Source organism: Excalfactoria chinensis, chromosome 5, assembly GCF_039878825.1.
Source record: "Excalfactoria chinensis isolate bCotChi1 chromosome 5, bCotChi1.hap2, whole genome shotgun sequence".
NCBI classification, from domain to species: domain Eukaryota; kingdom Metazoa; phylum Chordata; class Aves; order Galliformes; family Phasianidae; genus Excalfactoria; species Excalfactoria chinensis.
The window spans coordinates 53438355-53459481 of record NC_092829.1 but is presented as its reverse complement, the minus strand read 5'-3'; the positions used below and the strand labels follow the sequence as shown (position 1 = coordinate 53459481).

At 39.2% G+C, this 21127-nt stretch overlaps 2 protein-coding genes across 12 annotated transcripts in view; one reads left to right on the top strand and one right to left on the bottom strand.

Annotated features, from left to right (window-relative positions):
• Nucleotides 1-298: 298 nt before the first annotated feature.
• On the top strand, nucleotides 299-1354 carry C5H11orf91 (chromosome 5 C11orf91 homolog). Its single transcript, XM_072338847.1, has 2 exons — nucleotides 299-608; nucleotides 1272-1354. Exons 1-2 carry the CDS (start codon nucleotides 299-301, stop codon nucleotides 1352-1354), a joined length of 393 nt encoding a protein of 130 aa, XP_072194948.1.
• Nucleotides 1355-4083: 2729 nt separating this feature from the next.
• The window catches only part of KIAA1549L (KIAA1549 like), a 102749-nt gene continuing 85705 nt past the window's right edge, over nucleotides 4084-21127 (bottom strand). For 7 of the 11 annotated variants that reach the window (XM_072336917.1, XM_072336922.1, XM_072336918.1 and 4 more), the window contains 4 exons: nucleotides 20466-20563; nucleotides 19128-19273; nucleotides 16138-16289; nucleotides 9562-13163 (listed from right to left, as the gene is read on the bottom strand). In XM_072336917.1, the coding sequence (XP_072193018.1) occupies nucleotides 12882-13163; nucleotides 16138-16289; nucleotides 19128-19273; nucleotides 20466-20563 (678 nt within the window). In that variant the 3' untranslated portion in view covers nucleotides 9562-12881. Of the gene's footprint in view, nucleotides 5251-9561; nucleotides 13164-16137; nucleotides 16290-19127; nucleotides 19274-20465; nucleotides 20564-21127 lie in introns of those variants that run through there. The other 4 variants (XR_011903640.1, XR_011903639.1, XM_072336923.1 and 1 more) reach the window with 4 other exon arrangements.

Sequence of the window (21127 nt, the reverse complement as noted above, 5' to 3'; positions counted from 1 at the left end):
TTGACTTTTACTACACATCCCCCTCACGGGGGAGGCTTCCATCTGCTGCACCCGCACGGTGCTCCCATCACCTTCTCACACCACACAGCATCAGTTTCTCCTTATAACCCCCCGACAAGGACAAAATACACACTAGCAGGCTTCATACCGTTCCACGGGAGCACGTCGCGCTCTTACCGCGTGCAGCCGGGCCCGGTGCCGCGATGCCGCGGGGAAGGTCGCTGCGCGAGTTGCACGGTCGGGCTCGAGCGCAGCCGTCTCCGAGAACAACCGCCGTCGGCGGGCGGGCAGCAGCGCCATGAGCGGGCAACCTCCGCCGCGGCCGCTCTACTTCCCTCATTTCCACGACCGTCCGCGGAAGATCTTGGCGGCCGTGTGCGGCCCGTGGCAGCCCCCGCCTCCCGCCGGGGCTCCCCGCTGGCCCGCGGGGCTGGCGGCCATCCCCTACGAGCCGCTGCGCTTCTTTTGCCCCGCGGCGGCCGAGGAGCGCGCGGCGAGGCGGCCGGGCGAGCTGATGCAGCTGGAGCACGAGATCTGCGAGCTGGGCATCCGCCTAAAGGAGCTGGAGCTGCTCGCCCTCATCGGCGAAGACTTCGACGCGCAGCAATGTGCGTGCACGCGGGGCGGCGGGCGGGGAAGCTGCGCTAAGTGCGAAGCCGTTACTGCTGCACGGCACCCCCGCGGCGTCAAACGTTAGCAAAGAGAGCAAAAAGCGCTCAGCGTAAAGGGAGCTGATTGGTCCGAGATGCACCTAGCTCCAGCAGGGAGGCCCTGCAGCTGCAAGGCATCACAGGTGTAAAGTAACAGCCAGTGATAGCCGCAGGTGGTCAAAGGCTTAGGGGAAAAAAAACCAAACGTGAAATGCATTTGGCGTTTTGATTTCAAAACCTACCGCGTGGAGCAGCTCAGCGGTGGTGCGGGAGAGCCGAGGGAAGGACGGCATGTCCCCAGGGTTCCAGATAGCATTCATCAGACACACAGTGGAAGGAAAACCCCAAGCTGTGATGTGTAGCTTGCATACATTGCTTTTCATAAAACAAAGTTCATAGGTGGGATTTTCACACACACGCACACACCATCATAGCAACACATACCTCTCCCCAGTTTAATTTGCAATACATCTGAGAAACTTGAATATTTCAGATATTTCTAGACAAGAAATGCTACAGACAGTAGCATTCATACAGTTCCTAACTTGCCAAACAAATTACATATTTTTCTTCGGAGTCTTGTGAATCATTAGTGACCAATTGCTTTTCATTCCCGTTTAGATAAGCTTCTGAAAGCACTGAGAGAAGATAAGATAAAATGCATGAAAGCAAGGCAGAAACTGAAGCAGAAGCCCCCAGTGTGACGGAGATGTTCCATCTGGATGCTATGTGATACAGAGTATTTTAATGGACGTGCCATAGTATTTTTCTACTTACGTGTGCTATTCCTTTATTAAATTCAAAGAAAATTTGTTATATTTATTTATTATTATTAATGATTTTTGTTTGTCGTTTCTCTGGTAGGAGATATTGATAACTCTGATATATGTTTTCACAGTCCCCCAAAGATTGTAGGCAAATGGCACGCATGGCATTTACCTCAAAAACACTGAGAAATTAACATCGCTGATTCCCAGCAGTCCAGTGATGAGGTACAAGATACAAGGAACAGAGAAGCAGTAATTCTAATACAGAGTAGCCATAATTCTAAGTATGGTGAGTGCAAGAGCCAAGTAGATACAATTAGAACTCCTATGCCTCTAAGGGAGCCTTAGGAAACTTTTGTGATAGCACAGAAATCTGTTACAAACAATAATTTATTGTCTTAAGTGTAGCACCAAATTGTAGACATAACAGCTTATGTAAGTTTCTAACAGGACAGTTGTAAGACATTCCATTTTCAATTAGTTTATTATTTTAGGACTAATGGTGCATAGCATAAAGCTGAGGGCAGCTTTAGGAGCAACAGCTACCTTATGTTTGGAAGGACAGAGAAAAAACAGGCTGAAAGAGCAATAATTAACTAAAGATCTGGAGAATATTTGCCATCAACAAAGTGACACCATATGGCATCAAAAATATCTTAGTCCTTAAACTAAATACAACACAAACTTGGTCTGACAAAAAGGACTAACTTTTGAGGGAGTATTCAAAGAAGAACTTTAACTCCCATTAGCTAGGGGAGGAGCTATCTCTACCTTCCCAAATCTACCTGAATGATTTCACTCCTAAATCACTCTCAGTTTCTTATAGTTATGACAAGGGACTGAATGGATTTCCATTCCATAGTACCCCAGATTCTTACTATATTCCCTCACCTTTTAAATGCTCTTTCACTTTTCATACAACCCTTAAGAGCCACCATTCACATGGGTTTACTTGGCTTAATCTGAGCTAATTTCAGAAGCAATGCTCAGAGCACAATTTAAATATTTATCCATCAGTTGTTCAGTTTCTGCCATACGACCACTATGTAAAAATAGGCTCCATGTTTAGCTAGGGGAATGATAAGAGGAATAACAGCAGTTAGTAGTATGTAATCTCAGTATGTTTCCTGGGGGCACCTATCTACTGAAAATCATTTGATTGATGTGCCAAAACAAGGCAGAAGGCTTTACCTTGGCCAGCTTCAGCCCCAGCAGTCGTGCTCTCAGGGTGCTTTGGTCAAAGTCCTTTTATCAAAGCTTCTCAGGGTCCCAAGGTCATCCAAGGATGGTGGCTGTCTTCTCCGGAAGGCCAGTTTGGCCTTCTCTTCATGAAGCAGCTCTTAAAAAATACCTTGGAGAAACACAGTAAATTCTACACAGCATTTCTACCTGGAATTAAATCACCGTCAGTATCTTTAGCTGGAAATGTTTAATGCATTTGGGTACATGAATTTAGAGAGTAATAAGTTTTATTAATAGCCTGATCAAATACCTAGCCATAAGTAATGAAGCAAACACTGATCATCATTTGGCTGTGAATGCTTTATTTACCTTTATTTTTCTTGTTTCGACCTGACCTTGTTACATCCAGTAATTTGCTCTCATCTCCATAGGAACGTTTTAGTTTTTTTCTTTCAAATCAGCCTATTTCAAAACTGCTTTATTGTTTCCCAATAAGCATTTTAACTAAATAGTAGAATATTTGAATATTAGAGTAAATATTAGGATATTAGCATTCTCACTGTGCACCTTTTATTCTCAAAGCATATATCATCTATTTTTCAACTGTTTCTGTTGTCTTAGACTGTTTAGGAAAGTTTAAACCTAGCATTTAGATTCTGACACAGCTCAGTTCTCTTCCATATAGCTGACTTACGAGTTGATAGATCTGTCCCTGTTGCATGCAGGAAATAAACATTTGGCTCTGATTTAGATGCATGGACATAAGTCTCAAAACATCCGTAGGTTGCTCCATTTCACTTCCAGTTCTTAACAGATAAAGCTTTGCAGAAAACATCTTCTCAGCAAACATGATGGCTGAGCAATACCAATTACCTTATTGAGAGCACAGTGCCTACACAGCTGCAATGGCAGGCGTGTGCTCTCAGGTCTTTCAGGTGCCCTTGGCGGCTTTATGATAGCAAACAATAGAAAGACACTGGAAGGCAAGAATCCATTCAAGCTTTCAAATGAAGTATTTTACATCAAAACAGTTGGGTCCATCAAGTTTCCAGTTGGGCTCATCAAGTTTCAAGATGTTTCTTTATTTTAGAGTTTGGAATGCGAAAAATCTCTGAATAGATACTATGGATTATTGCAATGGATCATTAGGATGTAAATTAATCTTGAAGCAAAGCCACCTTAATTAATTCTGGGACAGATTACAGAGGCAATCAATAGCACTAAACTATCATAAAATTACTTCTGTTTTCAGTAGTGAGTGCTGCCTGGCAGAATTGCCTGTCTTGAATATTGAGGGCTAACATACACAAAGGCAAGGACATCAAGAGCAGCACTTAGTTCTAGAAATTCTGGCCTCTCTTACAACTTAGATATATATCTAACAGTAACTTAAGTGTGCCATCTGCCCAGAACCTTAGCAGCAACACAGGTATGTTAGAATCTTCATTTATTAGTATGCTGGGAGATCCTTTCTTACCTCTTTTTTCCTCTGAAACTCCAACAAGAGGGAGGAAAAGGAAGACGTCTTCCTTGTAGTAAAATGAACTTTTATTTCAAATTTCTTGCACCACAAATCACACAAATTGTCCAAAACACATACCTGCATTTTCTTTTCTCATTTCACTTCAGGCTGACAGCAAAGAAACTTAGGCCTGAGTACATACTTATGAAAACAACAGAGAGTGAATAATAAAAAGGAGAAGACAAACAGGGAATGAAAGCAAGGACAAAAATTTACGAAGGAAACACAGGATTACAAGATGACCTCAGAATCATTGTGCTTGCAGATTACTGTTCTGCTCACCTCTGGAAGGCAGCAAATAAATCTTCAGAGGGAGCACCACTGCTGCTATTCACTATTTTATACTGTGGAGATATTTAAATTCCTTCCTTGTCCATGTCACCCCTGAGAGCATGAGTGACAGTATTTCTACACAGGCCCAGAAGCCTGGCTGGTCCAACCAAAAGGCATGCTCATGCTTAAAGGCAACTGATCTATAGAAGAGAACACGGCAGGAACAATCAATAAGTAGCAACATAGATTTTAAGACATCTTTTATTTAATGTGCAAAATTGCCAAGAAATAACATGTACAACTTCAACTAAGCTAAAGCAACTAACACGAAAAAACTATGCTACACAGAGATAAACTTCAATTCTGGAATCACCCTACAGTTAAGAGTACAAACAAAGCCAGTTGGTAATGACCCAGCACATCTTAATTGTCTCCTTCTTAGTGATATGTAAAATCCATATCCTGGTACAGGTAACTTTTGTAATAGCAAAAGGAACCAGCTCTCGGAGATCTCCTTTCCAATTGCATAATATAGAATTTTAATTGATTATTTTTCTTCCTCTTTCAGTTTAGTCTTTAGACATGATTTTCCAAATCACTCTCAATTCTGCAGCTCTGGCTTCAGAAACCTAATATAAGCATGTCCAGCTGAAACACACTGAAATATTTTAGTTATTTTCAGACGCAGCCATTACAGTTTAGTTGAATCAAGCTGTGAGTAACAAAGACAACGTGGATACTTGTAATAATGCAGAGCCGGTCCTTTCTGTAACTCAAAGACGCAAGAGAAGTTCATGTCATCAATGTGAGATGTGCTGCATGGGGAGTGACAATTTATGTATTTGATATAGCACCTCTGTAAAAAAAAAAGTAGAAGCTTTTATTAGAAAGTTTTCCTACAGTATGCTGAAATAGTATCAAGAGGTTTTTATCCCCTTGTAAATTCATCTATATTTTAATGCTGCCAACGGAATGGATAACTTACAGTCCTGACCAATTACCAAGCTCCATGAAATAATAAACAATGTTTCATACTGCAGTATCAGCTTTCACTCCAGGGTTTCATCGTTCCTAACCTTATCAGTTAAATAAGCCCCTCACCAGGAGGGTGAGGAGGGGCAGCACCTTCACCATGCTTTAAAGACGGGGATGCTGAGGCATAGCCAGACTACGTGCTTTGCCCAGGATCAAGCCAAAACTGATAAAATGACAACTGAACTCCAATTTCCTAATTTCAATTTAACAATAACCAGCTACTACCCTGTCTTTGCACAATTACAAGATAATTAAAATGGTCAAACCACTGTGAGAATATTGGATCAATCCCACTTTTCTCAAAGCAAGTATTTTTTTTCAGTAACTTCAGTGGAGGACTATCAACACTCATGTCACCATAATGACACTGCCAGTATCACACAGCAGAACACAGGCCAAAGCCACACGGTGTCATAGAGAATTAAAAATTGCATCACATATGTTAGTCAATACCTTTGTCACACCTGCAGTACCTCAATAAGCTAACGAGTGCGGCTGTTTGAGTACATTAACACAAAAGCAAAATACAAAGCACACAGATGCAGCAAAAGAAAAATGCTAAATAAAAATGGGAAGTCAAATAGGGCAGGAATATCTGTGCTGTGCACATTTCCTTAACTAGACCCAAAGAACTCCTTAGAACAGCTCCTCTAAGAAGCTCTTACTGCTGGATTGCTCAGTCCTAAACTAACATCCATGCCTTAGTAAGATGAGCTCTGTTTCATTTTCTCTACCAATATGACCTTGAATACAACTTGAAAAACTCAGTATCCATACAAAAGCTTTGTTGGTCTCCCCACCTCAGGAAGTAATATTAAAATTAATCCGGAGCAAAGCGTTTGGTGTTGTTTTTTGTAACTGCGTGCAATGTTGGAATCAGGAGACAAAGGGAAAGACAGAATAAACCTCAATTTTCCTTCCATTCATATATCTCTCATTTATAATTCTGAAATAGAATACACACTTAACGTCTTTATTACTGCCTTAACAAATTATGAAATTAAAAGCTAACAAAACACATGAAATTGATTCCAAGCAGTTAATTTCAGAGTCTTTGCTCCACCATAGTTATCACCCCCTAAATAATTGGTGTCCATCCACTACTGAAACAGAAGGTTTATTATCTACCTCTCTTTAGTAGTCACTTGTACTTTAGATGCTACTAAATGCCTGGCATAGGCTGCTGTATTCTGCTGCATCACATCTCAAAGTATGTATTGCCAAAAGGTGTTAGTCATACATGACCCGAAAGCACTGAATCTAGAGTGAGTGTGAAGAACCCACAAATTTCTGTTTTAATAGCTTAATTCTTTACATTCTTTACAAGGTGACACTGGAGACTGCAAAGAGTCAGTAGTACTTCTTGTCAGATAGAATTTAACACCAGTGTGTTACATGGTGTTGAGACACTGGTTTACAGAGCATAGAAATGCACTGCGCTGCAGCTGAAGGATAAACTCTGGGGGGGGGGAAAAATCACCTCCTCCCTAAATACTGAACTGAGTGGAATCAACTTTCTCTATTTTTCACAATACTTTCACCCCATTTTTGCCTAGTACGTGCATTTGCAACGTTACAACATTATTTACAGATTATAACACATTTTCAAGTTACTCCTTGAGAAATACTACCATCAAGCTTGGAAATTCAAGAAAATTCAGGCACTTATTAAAAGAAGAATTATTTTTTATCAAATGCAACAGAATTAAACCACTGAAATATCTCTTAGTGGTATTTGCAATTATTTTCAAGACATCTGCTGAGCATTTGGCCACCTAGCAATTTAAAACACATTTCTTATCAACCTCAGAGCCCTATCAAAATCCCTCTCCCAGATCCCATGTGTCCTATGCAGCCCTGATCAAAATTTGCCTGGATAACAGGAATCCCCACATGTGCGGTTTTCTGACTGCTTTTCATCTACTGGGCACTGCCAAACATTTTTGACTGAGCATGCAGAATGTGACCAATACTTTTGATGAAATAATCAGTGTTCAATACAATTATTCTCAATGAAGACATTGCAGGTCTGCCTTTATGTCTTGGCTATCTTGAAACTTCCTTTTAAAGAGCAAATCAGTACCCAGTTCATTTACCGACCTCTACAAGTATTATTTCCACAAGTAAGCTTTTGCACTATTTATTTACAAGACAATGTCAACAGTTCATAAAAGCATTCTCAATGAGTGTTCATCCTCATTTTGCATTCCTACACTTCCTACACTTTAAAAAAGGGTAAAAAACAAAACTGTGAAGTATTTTCATCAGCATGAAAAAAAAAAAAAAAAAAAAAAAAACCTTACACAGACGTAGAATTACTGCCAAAAAATTAACCCATTGAAAGAAAGTCTAGCACAGAAAGTTTAAGTAATCATTTGACTTACTGAATCAACAGAGCCCTGTTGCAAAATCTACAGTATGCTTGCAAATAACAGCAAAGAAGTTTGAGCGGATTCGTTTCTTTTACAGCTCACATTGTTTTAAATAAAATGCTCAGTACTACAGCAGTGCATATGGAGACATCACAGAGAAGTAGGCAGATGTATCTACCCCCATGTATTTATTTTAAAAATTACCCCTGATTTACTCAAAAAAAGCTGTGTGTTTGTACTATTTCAGAAGGGAAGTTGAGCAGAGGGAGGAAATAACTGATCCATGAGACACATTAATAGCATACTGAGAAGATGGCTGCACCCACTGTGACGAGTGAGCCATCCTACCAGCAGACCAAACTTTCCTGTTTTACACAGAGCCCTTACGAGGAAAAAAAAGAACTAAAACATATTGTCTGAACCCTAATGCTGTAGTGAAATCTAAACAAGATAATCAACAACTTGGTGTTTTATTACAGGAGTTTACTCCAAGTAGCCGGAAAGCAGTCATGGCTTTTGCCACTTTTTCAGGTGTAGCTACACAGAGTATGCACATGTCTCGTGCAAAGTAGTGGAAGCCATGACTGATACGCTCTCTTGTGGTAGGACTGAGTGTTAATTTGTACTTATTGGTCATTAGCATTGAAAGCAATACACCTTTCCAAGGAAAGCTGCTTTATACAACCATTTTCCAGTAGGTGTAACTTATCGAACATCAGAAGAAGCCATCGGTCTGGCTTACAGGCCATTAGAACTGTTAATTACCTGTTCATGTTCTTCATGCTATCTCAGGCTTGTTCTTTTTATCCAATTGCATGTCAGTGAGAAATTGAAAGCCAGTGTGATATGCTTTATGTACAAGAAAAATAAGACCAACATGTACAGTAACCTTGTATGACCCTATTCAGAGCATATTCAAACACAGACAGGATGTGCAAGGTCAGCTAAATAAAGCGACTTCTTGTGCCGGCTCAGAAAGCTGTCATTGCTTTTAACTTCTCTCAGACTCCTCGAAGCTGGCATTGAGCTTCTAATATTTACAACGTGGGCCTGAAAATATACATTCAAACGTAATTCATCCTTTACAGGCATCTTGAATTGTGACAAAAATTGCAAGTAGTTCTATGTACCACCCCTTAAATGCGACAGAGGCCTCACTTCAGTTCTGCTACTGACTCCAATGCTGCTTTCTCTACCTGCTTTGCATTTAATCTTCCTTGCGTTCTCTTTCCTTCATGCCTCCCCTTTTTATAAGTTAGTGTGAAAATAATAAAAAATTAATTACAATAATTTTCCCATTGCTATATAGGATTTACATGCACTTCTATCAGCTTCTCTATTATTAGATGTGAAAGTTGTTCTTATTTCTACAGCGCATTAGAGCTCCTCACAAAAGTATATTTTCCTTCAAACACAACTGCCAAAGATTGCCTTTTTACCCTCTTACTCTTCTTCTAATGCCAATAAAACGTAACACATATGCACTCGCAGAGAGTGATCACGACACACCTACTGAGAAACATTTTTATGTGTGTTTCACTTGCAGGTGTTTCTAGCAATGATTTACAAATCTGAATACAACTATTGGTTTGAACATCAATATGTACACAGAAAACAGTACCTTCACCTTAACATTTAGCAACATTCTAAAGAAAACTGGGGCACTTAGTAGAAAAGTGAACGTGACAGGAATATAGTCTGACGATATCATAACATTAAACAGGTGTACTTTCTTTGAAATCAATATTGAAAAACTATACTGTAATTGTAGCCATACAAAATGTTTATTATTTTACAAATTATTTATACACTATATTTTCACTTTATCATTGCTTTGTGCTCCAACAGTATAAATATTACAGCATGTTTTTCTCACACAGGAATGTCCTTACCGTCTTGATATAATCTTACTTTGTACGTCAAAAAAAATAAATACAGAAACATATTACAAATCAGATAGAAAGCCATTATGAACAAAGAATGTAAATTGCCTTTGTGAATAAAGTGCACCACAATGGTTTCAGAGTGATGATTCATGGGATATTGGGTAGACTGCACATCATCAGTACGATACCAAAGAAAATTAATCTTGGAAGTCTAACAGGTCTTCCTCAGTTGTATGAAGAGTACTTTGTTTAACCTTACTGGAATTGCTTGTCTTTCGAGAAGGCTATTTATGTAAGCATTTCTTTTAGTGTTAGGGTTTTCTGTTTTGTTCATTTTGTTTGCATACAGGCATCCAAACCCTGCACCACGCGTGTAATTTCCAAACTTCATTTTCTGTATGGCAGATAGATGCTTGGCTTTACACTAACACACTTTTTGATGGAAATACTAAATCACAAAGAATGGGTACAGATTCGCAAGCAGAGCTAAGAGCCCCAAAGATGCTGTTTAAATGTGGTACATCCTACCTCCTGTGACTCTTTTGGGGATACGTGGCATCATGACCCTTCCCAGTCTGCAGGACTGCTGCTGCTTCCACACTTGCAGCTTTAAGATAACCCTGCAAAACTTGAGTCAAAGACACAGAAATTTATTCCACAGGGCATTTCACTGCCATTGCATAGAAGGGCCTACCTACATACAAAATTTCACTGGAATAACTAGAATAATCACTCAGAAAGTAAGTTAATAAAGCTGATGCCCAAGGCGGCTGACACAATTTGATGCAGATTTCCCTTACCAAGTTAGCTTAATCCAGTTACAAACCAGCTTAGGCTAAATAATTATAAGCCGCTCTTAAATTATGCCTGCACTTATGTTACAGCAAATGAAAAATAAGCACAGCAAGTGATTCTGGAGAAACTTTGCATGTATGAACTAAAGTTAACAGAAAAGCTCAGCCTTGCTCACAGTGAGCTGAGTTCCCACTGAAGCCAAACAGAACTTATCATTTTATGGCATTCTGAGTTTGGCCCTTTAAGTTATTTTTAAACGCAATATTTTTAGGCAGCAATTAACACAAAAAGACATTTGGATGTATTGTATTACACTGATAAGATCAGTATTAGTTAGCTGACAGGTAACTGAGACGGTAGTCTGTCTTTAGCAGAATTATATTTACACAAAAGATCCAGTTTCTTTGGTTGTTCAGTATCCAAGTCATCCAAATGTGTATTTGTGTATTCCAGATGCTGCATGTTAACACTGATCATCAAAATTATTCATCTGTTTTTTGTTTTGTTTTCTGTCTTATTTTTCTCTTTTTTTGCACTTGGTTTATGGAAATTTTTTGACTATTGCAGACTTGTACAAACATACAGCAAGTATATACATTGAGATTACAAAAATACATTTTATTTATATCTGATTTTTAAATAATAAAAATGACATTTCACATTACTTTAAAGATCAGCTAACATTCCAAAAGCTTCTGCAATACCTAAGGTCTTGGAGCAGAAGATACGAGTATATTCTAGGATAACTATATATCATAAACTCAAACAGGGTTTATTATATAACTATTTGGGGGAAAAAATAGCTCTGTATTAAAAGTTTGTGCTTCATGAGTTTCTTCTTCTTTCCCCTTCTAGTATCACACCTCCTCTTATTTTACTGATGGCCAAAAAGCTAAACTAAGCTCTCTTTCTCACCCTGGTAAAGACCAATGAAATTCAAGAAAATGAAATGATCAAACGAAATAACGTAAGCAGTTGAGAATAACCAGATAACTTACTGAAATGAAGGACATTACCTTTAACTCCAGTTGACATCAGACATGCCCAACACAATGTATTTTGCAACAACTTCAGTTCCCGAAGCTAGTGGCCAAAGGAACTGAAAGCAATTGTTCATGATCTCCAACTATTCTGTACAAGTGCAAAAAACAAACTAACGTCCTATTCAACTAATTTGAATTTCTTTCGGGATTGGATTCATACAATGATGTAGTTTAACTATTAGCAACCTTTATCTTGAGTAACGTACAGTCAGCATCATTTCCAGAAATGCCCTCTCTTTTCAAAGCACGCTAGCATTTTTGTTAATCCATTTAACCGTATACTTATTTACATGTTAATATAATAATCAGGTCCTCTACATTCAGAACTTCTTACACGTTTATGCACTGTCCCAGTCTGATCAAGATCAACTGTGGCTTCAGGTAGCACTTCCGTAGATATCATTGTTTAAGAATGAGAAAAAAGCACTGTGTTAAACAGAGGTTGCCTTGTACAAGCGGGTGTATTCACTATTCCAGGTTGGAAAGACTTGCTCAAAGGTCTCACGTTTATCAGCTTCACATGCATTCAGAGTGAAAAGCCTGAATATAGAGCAAACACAAATAATCTTTTTTCATTTCTCCTGGAAACTTCTAGCACCAATTTCCTTTGTTAGCTCTTCACAAACTGAAAAAAATCTCCTCCATAACTCATCAGTAGCATTCATGGACAAGGTAACCATTAATTATCAAAATATCCTTGGTCTCCTCACAGTCTTCTCTTCTTTCACTTCCTTGTACCGTAAAGAGGATGAAAAGAATTGAGGCTATTCACAGGACATTTGTTAGTATTACTCATCTCAGATTCTTTTGGTTTGGTTACAGTCTCTAGAATGAAAAGGTTGCAGCAACGCAGATAAATTCAATACACATTCCTTGTACAGTGTCCCACAACAAAAAATTGACATGGCTGCCACACCTACTGTGGCCTTTGTCTTGACATTTTCCATCCACTTTCCTCTTTAGTCAAAGAAATAAGGTTTTGACATGCAGAAGATATTTTCTTCACCAGCTCTGCATTTGGGCCTGCAACCAAAACACTGCATGGCACTGACATGTACAGCAGCATCTCTAGCAACGATGGGTCATAGTATGAGTGCCATGTGACAAACACTTGCATATGATCAATATAATCCATTTTAAAGAGTTACCTGGCAGCATTTCCTTAGCTGGCACGTAGAATACATATCTTCAGGGTCCCACTGCTCTACTGTAAGTTATTTCATAGCGTTGACTTTTCAGATGGAGAAAAATGCCATCACTTTGCACAATTTGCTGCAGGTTTGTAAGTGAAAATTAAAGAGGTCACTTTCTTGGCTACTTCAAGTTACATGATACAAATGCTGTACACAAAAGACATTAAACCTGGAATTCAAACATATCTGTTTGCTTCTTGGCCAGTTTAGCAACTTCTTCTCTTATTGCCTTTACTAGGGCAGCCGTAGAAATGTTGGTGAGAGGAGCATCGGATGGGTCATTTTCTGTCAGGCTCTGCTGAGAAGTTGTGGCAGAGGGCAAAGGAGCTTGTTCCAAGCTGGGGTGCATGCTTGCTGACTGGCTGTATTGGCGAGGCAGTCGTGAAGGAGAATTGTGTTGGTAGCGGGGCCTTGGATAAGCCTCGATGTACCCAGGGAGCGGAACCTGTAGAGCATCGTAATTACACCAAATTATACAGAACAATTTATCCCTAGTGCTGCCTGGCAGGTAACACAAACCTCCATGGGGTAGAATAAGATGCGACAGACAGGAACCTATAACAAGAATATAAACTCTACATCCCAAAGTGTCAGCTGATAAATTTACATCTTTGCACGTGCCATTTAAGCACATACATCAGTAAGACAAGAACTCAACTCTCCACACTGTGGCAGCGCTGAACAACTAAGTTTATAATCACTGTAAAAAAGCCAAGTAGGAGGTTTTTCTGAAAGTGTGTCCTCTCTTAAGTAGCCAGATCTACTGTACTTCAGGACACTGAAAACCCAGTACAGAAAAATCTGATCTGCAGCAATAAGGGAGGTTGTTTATTCCTCCTGACTATTAATTTTCCTTCACAAATCCATGAACCTCGATACCAGTTTTCACATTCACAGCAAACCCAAGTTCTCAGAAGATTTTTAATGCACCAGATAAAAATAGTATTTATATTTTGCAAACGTCTGGAAAATAGATATCTACAGCCCTCCATGTTAAAGGGTTTTATGCTGTAAAAGAAGGCAACACATAACACATTGCTAGGACAAGATAAATTATCCTTGAGGAAAAACTTTGCCAACTCATTACTATAATCTACTCCAATGATAAGGAAGAGAAGTCCAGTGCTGTTTATTTTGAATAGGATGGCTGATAATACCACATTCACTGTAAGGTAACCAATAAACTACCACTGCGTTTAAGCACTGAAAAGTTAATGGACTAATTTGTATTACTCTAATTGGAAAGAATATATGTTCTTAGCTCTTTGAATGCACCAAAGTCTTGTATAAATATGTAATACAGGTAGCCAGGCTGGTGTCTCACCTAATCTTTGGATTTCTGTAGGGTATGTTAGGTACCTGACCATTGAGATGAAGGCTTTGGTGGTTATGCCAAAAGCAGAACTTCAGACCTGTATGTGTCTACAAACAGACTCAAATGACAAAGTGTGAATGCCTACCAATTTTAAATACCTGGTGGGGAATATGGGAATTCAGCATGAACTTCAGCATGACAACTTATACATTCCTTTTAAATCTTGTTTGTGGCCTTGCCCTGTGAGACCTTTACAAGCCCCTTGGTGCTTCTGAAAACATTGCCCCTTCAGGCATCTAAAAATCTATGCAAATCTGACAAATAGGGCTTATACATGCTTTACAGGAGCTGGCCATCCATCAAGTGATGCACAGCAAGTCACACACATTCAGCATGGTGTGATGATACAGACATAGGAAACAGGCACGGTATGAAAGTGATTGTTAAATGCACTTGCCTTTGCTTAGTTTTCTCAATAGGTTATTCAGAAGGCAAACATTTTCATAACACAACACATGAACTGCCACTAGAGGCCACCAGGTTCCTACTTTCACTAAACAGAATCTGTCAACTTGGAAAATAATTGCATTTCCCTTCTCTCACAAAGCTTAGTGCTTCAGTACTTACCTTTTAATTGAGTAAACAGTGTTCAAGTAACAACATATACCAGACAACTCCAGTTTCATTTGACACCTTGGTGTTTAATTTACAATCCCATTAGTGGAAATGCATGAGAAGTAAAGAGCCTCATTTTTAAGTCTCTCTTCATACTAAAGGAACTGAAGTATTTTATTTTTACATTTTTTCCTTTTATACCACAGGAGGACTAAAAGTCTGGGTAACAAGAAGTCATTTAAACCTGTGTAACGGATTCTTACTTATTTCATGGGACTGAAGCCAAGATGCAAAAGGGGAAAAAGAATATGCAAGCAACAAAATACTTTTCCCCTTTTTTGTTGTGTTTTTTTTACTTCTTAATGAAAAAGTTTTAATTGATGGTTCAGATACAATTAGGCCTCTTGAATCTACAGTGTCAATAGGATTACAAATAAAAATATGTTTTAAACAAAGATTTTCTGTGTTTCCATTCTGGAAAGGGAACCTGTATGACTTCAGGTTTCAGGAGCACATCAACAGATAGAGTTTACATATGAACATCCCTTTTCTTGACAGTTCAGCCTACAAATTCAGACTTGCATCTGAGAATCAAATTGAATTCTTTTCCTCTTATACATCAACAGCAGTAATGAAGATCTGGCACAAAAGAGCTGTCCTCAGGAACATATATATGACCTTATTGCCTTTTTTTTAGCTGCTCCAAGGCAACTATTTGTCTCCAAATGCAGTTCACTAAAATATTCTGTTGATGATCTGCACAAAGAAATAGAATCCACCTCCCAGTTTGTTTAGCTGAATTGGTTCTGCATAAACATTACATGTAAGCTCAAGTGGCAGAGTCAATCTTGCATTATTTTTTTTTCCTTAATAGCATTAAAGTTAAGTGCCTTAAAAAAAAAGAAAAGAAAAATGCCCCTAAATGATAGAATTTGTTTCAGACATGATGAACTACTGCAATTCATTTTAGGATCTCAGTTTCATTTCTTTGAAATGAGAGAATACTTCAGAATAAAAATTGGATCTGTCCAAGAGTAGAATTGGGTAATTAATTATTTAGTTTAAGATCTGTCACTCCCTGCAGATATGCTACACAGCAGGGCTGTGGCAGAGTTGGGAGCCGGTATCTGAGAGAGGGGCTGTCTTGAAAGAAGTCTTCGGGATAGCAAGATCCCAGCTTCCAAACAGCAAAAGGCCACTTTGTGAGGCAAGAGCATCACCCACTACCTACCAAATATTTAACCTCCATCTTGGGGGTATCTGACACACAATCTTTGAATGGGTGCCAGCCTCAAAATTACTGAATGATGTTTACAGTCCACTGTATGGACAAATAAATATCTGTACGCTCTCTCACAGATCCTCACTGCTGGAGATTATTCCCATTCAGGAAGAATCAGCCTGCTTAGAGTCTTTGCTGATTGCTTAGCATCACTTATGACCTCTTTTGTGTAGAACTGCACATCATTAAAAAAGCAAGGATACTTACTGAGTCTGCCCACTGTCCTGGTAATTCATTCTCTCCAGCATAGGGCATCCAGGCTTGGTTCCTATATGCTGTGGGTGGTGTTGGGATAAAATAGCCTGTGAAGCCAGGTCGGTTTGCTGCTGGTATGGCAAACACTGCTGGTACTGTATTTCCTATTAAAAAATGAGATTATATACAATTAATGCCCAGTCTTTTAAGTTATAAATTAGAAGGTATCTGTTATGAAGTATATGTTCGAGCTTTTTTTTGGTGTTTTTTTTCCAGTGACCACTGGTTGGATGTAAGGCTCCCAGCAGCTGACTAACATCTCCATAATGGTAGAAAACAGTGAAGAAAACGAGATTTGCAGTTGTCCATACAGTGATGCACAACCTTTAGATAAAGATATGAGAACTTACTCCTAAGGACTTGGATCGCTGTACAAAATGCTTCCCTCTAAAGCTTTGAATCATTGCAGAAAAAATAAAAGGCTCATTTTCCTTTTACGTTTGTTTCCTTGTATTCAATTTTTAGCTGCTGTTACCATGGGTTTCAGAGTATTGCGCCTGTCTTTTCAACAGTAGGTTACAGAGCATTCAGTTGATAGTTACACCATCCTAATATCTCTAGACACAAGACCTACAAAACTGAGTGATACATTTAACAGGCTGTAATCTCAACAACTCCATCATAAAATTTCAATGCTTCCATAAAAAATAGCTAAACTCTGCCTGCTCAATTCATTTCCCAGCAACAGCCTATGACTGCAATGAATTATGCAGCTACCACTTATATAAATATTTCCAAGGAAACCTGCTGACATAAAATCCGTTTTCCTACGTCTTGATTGAGACATATGCATAGGGATGTCCACGAATTCTTCTGTTAGAATTCCATGACCTTACTTGTTATGTAGGTGAAAACAGCTTTTCCAAGACAAGGTTCAACCAGATGGCTGGATATGGTTATATCTGCTCATTACTGTAGGCTTCACTCCTCACAAAGATTCACAAGAGAAGGTAGTTCCTTCTGCCATTACTGAAATTATACACATTATGTAACTCGGCAGACTAGAAGACCACCATTTCCTCACATACTTCCACTATTTCTGGAGAGAAGTAAATCATAATTCCACCTGTCTGCCAAATTTAAAGTAAAGTACAATCTGCTTGTCCAGTAAGACTTCTTCCCACTAGTGTCTCTTTAGACAGAGATACAAACACCAGCATTTGCATCACTGGCACACTAAAGCCTCATTCCTAAACCCAGAGCAGGAGAAAGCTCTCTACCGACTCCATCACGTAGCAAACAAAGCTTGTGGACAGGACATTTTGAGTACTCAGTAATACACTGCCATGTATTTTCCTTTTAAGTTTCACAGAATACAATGAAAATAAATCATTTATGCGAGAGCAGAAGAGCCAGTAAAGGCAAAAACACAGTAAAAAGACAACTGAGTATTTTCACCGAGGATTGCAAGCTAACTTGTCCAAAGTACTCTTCAGACTTGTGCAGAGGAAAAAGTGCTGCTCCTGCAGATGACACGCAGCTTTTCTTCACCAAAAAACCTCTTCTAATTTAATCACAGCAAAATGAGCAGCTATGCAAACTGAACACTCAAGAAGCTGAAATACTATCTTACCCTAACTCTTACTGCAAAACCATTATTTTAATGCTGATATTGATGGGGGCACATCAACATGAGGGCAATGTTTGGCCATTTCATGCCCAATCAGCATCTGCAGTAAAGTTTTTCCATCTATTGATCTGATCAAAATTTATTTTCCTATTAGAACATTGTAAATCCTCATTTGTTATACTTGCAGGCTTCCCACAACTCATTTTACCTTTCCCTGTATTATAGTCATTTATAGGATCTCTCCCTTTCCTCCATTTACTCCTAGAATAAATCTGGCCAACTCCACAGTGTACACAGAGGTCATTTCATGTCTTCTGAAATGCGGACACTCTTTAGTAGTAGCACAACATACCTATTTGTAACATACAGCAATAAAACCTCTGCATCACTGGAAACTGTTAGAAAGGTATATCACACAGAGCATTGCTGCAGCCACATCAACAGCGTTCTTAGCAGCGTGGCATACTTTATAGTTCTAAATACTTTTATGTGAAAGGGTGGCATATGCTCCTTTTAGACTCACGTTGCAGAAGGTACTGTGATAACAGTATACAACGGATCCTTTAAACCTACTGCATTTAATTAACTGGCGGCAGATACACATTTCCACAGTGTTATTCTCAGCAGATTTTGAATACAACGCAAATAACTCTCAATTACTTCTGAGAAAGATAAGAAATTATTTGCAGATTAACAGTCACGTCTAATAAATCTGCCATTGATAAAACTGAGATGACAATGTAAAATTTTTCTAATCTTGAAAGCTTTTTTTCCTGCAAGAAAGCTTTCTTCTTCAAGAAAACTTTGCCAGTGAGAAGTTGCTTTCTCTGACATTTGCTGGTGACAGCCTTCCTCTATGCAGGGCTGTATTTGTTTAGACATAAGACAATTGGCAGTGTGTACAGAGGTCTGCCAGACAGCTGCCTCTTGCCATTGAGCCCCATCAATACTGTAACTTGTGCTCTCAACAACCAATAGCCTCTGTTTCAGCTAGACAAGCCCACTACAATTTCCACTGGATTTTTGGTACATATGAACTCTTCTACTGGACCTTCGTAGCTCAAAGTCCTGATTGGTGAGCCAGCAGAATGACATAGTAGAACAAAGACCAACTGGGGGGCTCTTACCTTCAGAAATGACCATCTCCCTTTCCTTTTGCAGGATGAGCAGTACTTCATGATGTCGCTGCTTCTGCATTTGCAAAGGGGCAATCTTTTCTCTACCACCTTCATTTGTACCAGGAGAAATACCTAACATCTTCTTTCTCCAAATAATCGTGTGTTTTTATTATATCTCATCAGCTCATTTATATGCAAAACAAATCACATAATTCTCAAAGTTGCAAGTTAGATCTGCAGGTCTATTTTCTCACCTGAGTGAAAAGAAGATTGATCAAGTGGGCCCACAGACATTGGAGTTCTTGAGCCAGGTGCATAAGATGCTGGCTCGTGATGCTGGGCCTGATCCACCCCACTGGACTCTGGTACTCTCACTTTGCTGCCGATATCTGATGTAGACCTGTGCATTAAAAGATGGACAAAAAAGAAACATTTAACATCCTGACTATTGGACAAGACAGCTATATATGCGTCTATGAGCCACATTATGACAAGCCTGCTAAGACTGAGCAGCCCAGTTTTACTTTGGCATGACAGAAGTTTGGAAAATGTCTGAGAAATAATCCTTTAACCTGTACTATATTACAGTACCTGTACTGTACCTGGCCTGTACTATGCTAAAGCATGTTGTTATGACTCCACAGAGCCTTTGCTTACTGCATCAAACAAATACCTGTGATATGCAGTACAAATACCAGAGCTATACCATAGCTCATCAAAACAAGTTGATAGAAAACACAGGTAAGGTGTCATAAAGTAGTCTAAAATGCACATGGAATATTCTAGCAGCTTCTGAAATGATGCATCCCAGTTGATTTATAGCTTTATTGATTTATAGCATTATTACATAATGGTTATAAAACAATATGCCACAAAAGTGTCCATATTCTGGATATTTGGATGCAGCTAACACACACTCAGAAACGTTTCCTTTGTTCTTAGTACTCTACAGCAATTCTCAGTAGGCTTGCAGTGCCTCTGAATTACAGTTGGCACTCCGCAGTGTACAACAGCACAACACTGAAGGCTAAATCAGCTCTTCCAACACAGACGTGTGAAAATATCTTGAAATGCATTTTGTGGAGTGCTTTACTCTGAGGAAGAGGCAGCATACACTGAGCTCAGACAATCAGGCTTTTGCACATATTTGGCTTTGGAAAGACAGGTGTTTGATATCTGAAAGCTGGGTGGAAATCCCTCAGACCTAGGATACTGCTAACTCATCTGTATCATACTGCAAGTCCTTAGAATAGAGAAAAGCAGGGAGAATGATGGTGCAAGCTATCTGCTGCACATTTGTTATACAACATTTCATTACACACTCTGTGATTTGGAGTCATGCGTGTTTTAAAGCAGAACCAGGCAAGGATTTCCTAATATTATTGAAACAGATGAGCTAATAGAAGAGAAAATTTGCTGTTATTTCTTTCCTCTCGATGTTAAAATGAAAATAAAAATAGCGTATTTATAATTTCATGAGTGTTTCTTTATTAGCTGGATGGCTTGCAAGTGCTACTTGAGGGTTTGTCTCAGCTCTTAGGAAAACTGTGGGTTTTAGAGTTCGTATTGAGAATAAAGTAAAAGGTATATACCTCCTGAGAGAGGCAACAGCCACAGGACCAGTTCTGGGAGGGACAGGAGGGGGGGGAGATCCCATCACCATCTCAGGAAGCTGAGAAAATCTGTAAGCCTGTAGGAGAGAGAAATATTTTCTGAAACACCAAGAGATCCACATTCAAATTAAAAAGTAAATAACTTCAGAAATCAAATACTTATTTCACGTGCTGGCCAACTAGAAGTTATTACTTTGTGGCACTGCTAGTAATGGAATTTTATTAGAGATTTTACAAAGCTTGGGTGATTTTAGGATATGGAAGAAAACACGAACAAATGAGTTCAGCAAGGTAAGACAGTCTAATTAAAGCATATCTTTGAGACACTCATCATCTTGCTGGGAAAGTAGATCTGCTGTGATTATGTGAGATTCCACAGATAATTTGAATTCAAAGGATAAAGATCTCTGAATTTTCACTTCATAGAATTATACAATCCTTAGAGTTGGAAGGGTCCCTTAAAGGTCATCTAGTCCAACTCCCCCGCAATGAACAGGGACACCACAGCTAGATCACAGTGCTCAGGGCCTGGTCCAGCCTGGCTTTGAAAGTCTCCAAGGATGGGGCATTCTCCAGAAGTAAAACACTTTAGAGATTCAGAAAACATTCTCTGAGCAACACCTGATGAAATGGAACCACCC

Coding starts and splice junctions, on each gene's coding strand:
- C5H11orf91 (XM_072338847.1), top strand. CDS start 299: ATGAGCGGGCAACCTCCGCCGCGGCCGCTCTACTTCCCTCATTTCCAC. Junction 609..1,271: donor AGACTTCGACGCGCAGCAAT/GTGCGTGCACGC, acceptor ATTCCCGTTTAG/ATAAGCTTCTGAAAGCACTG.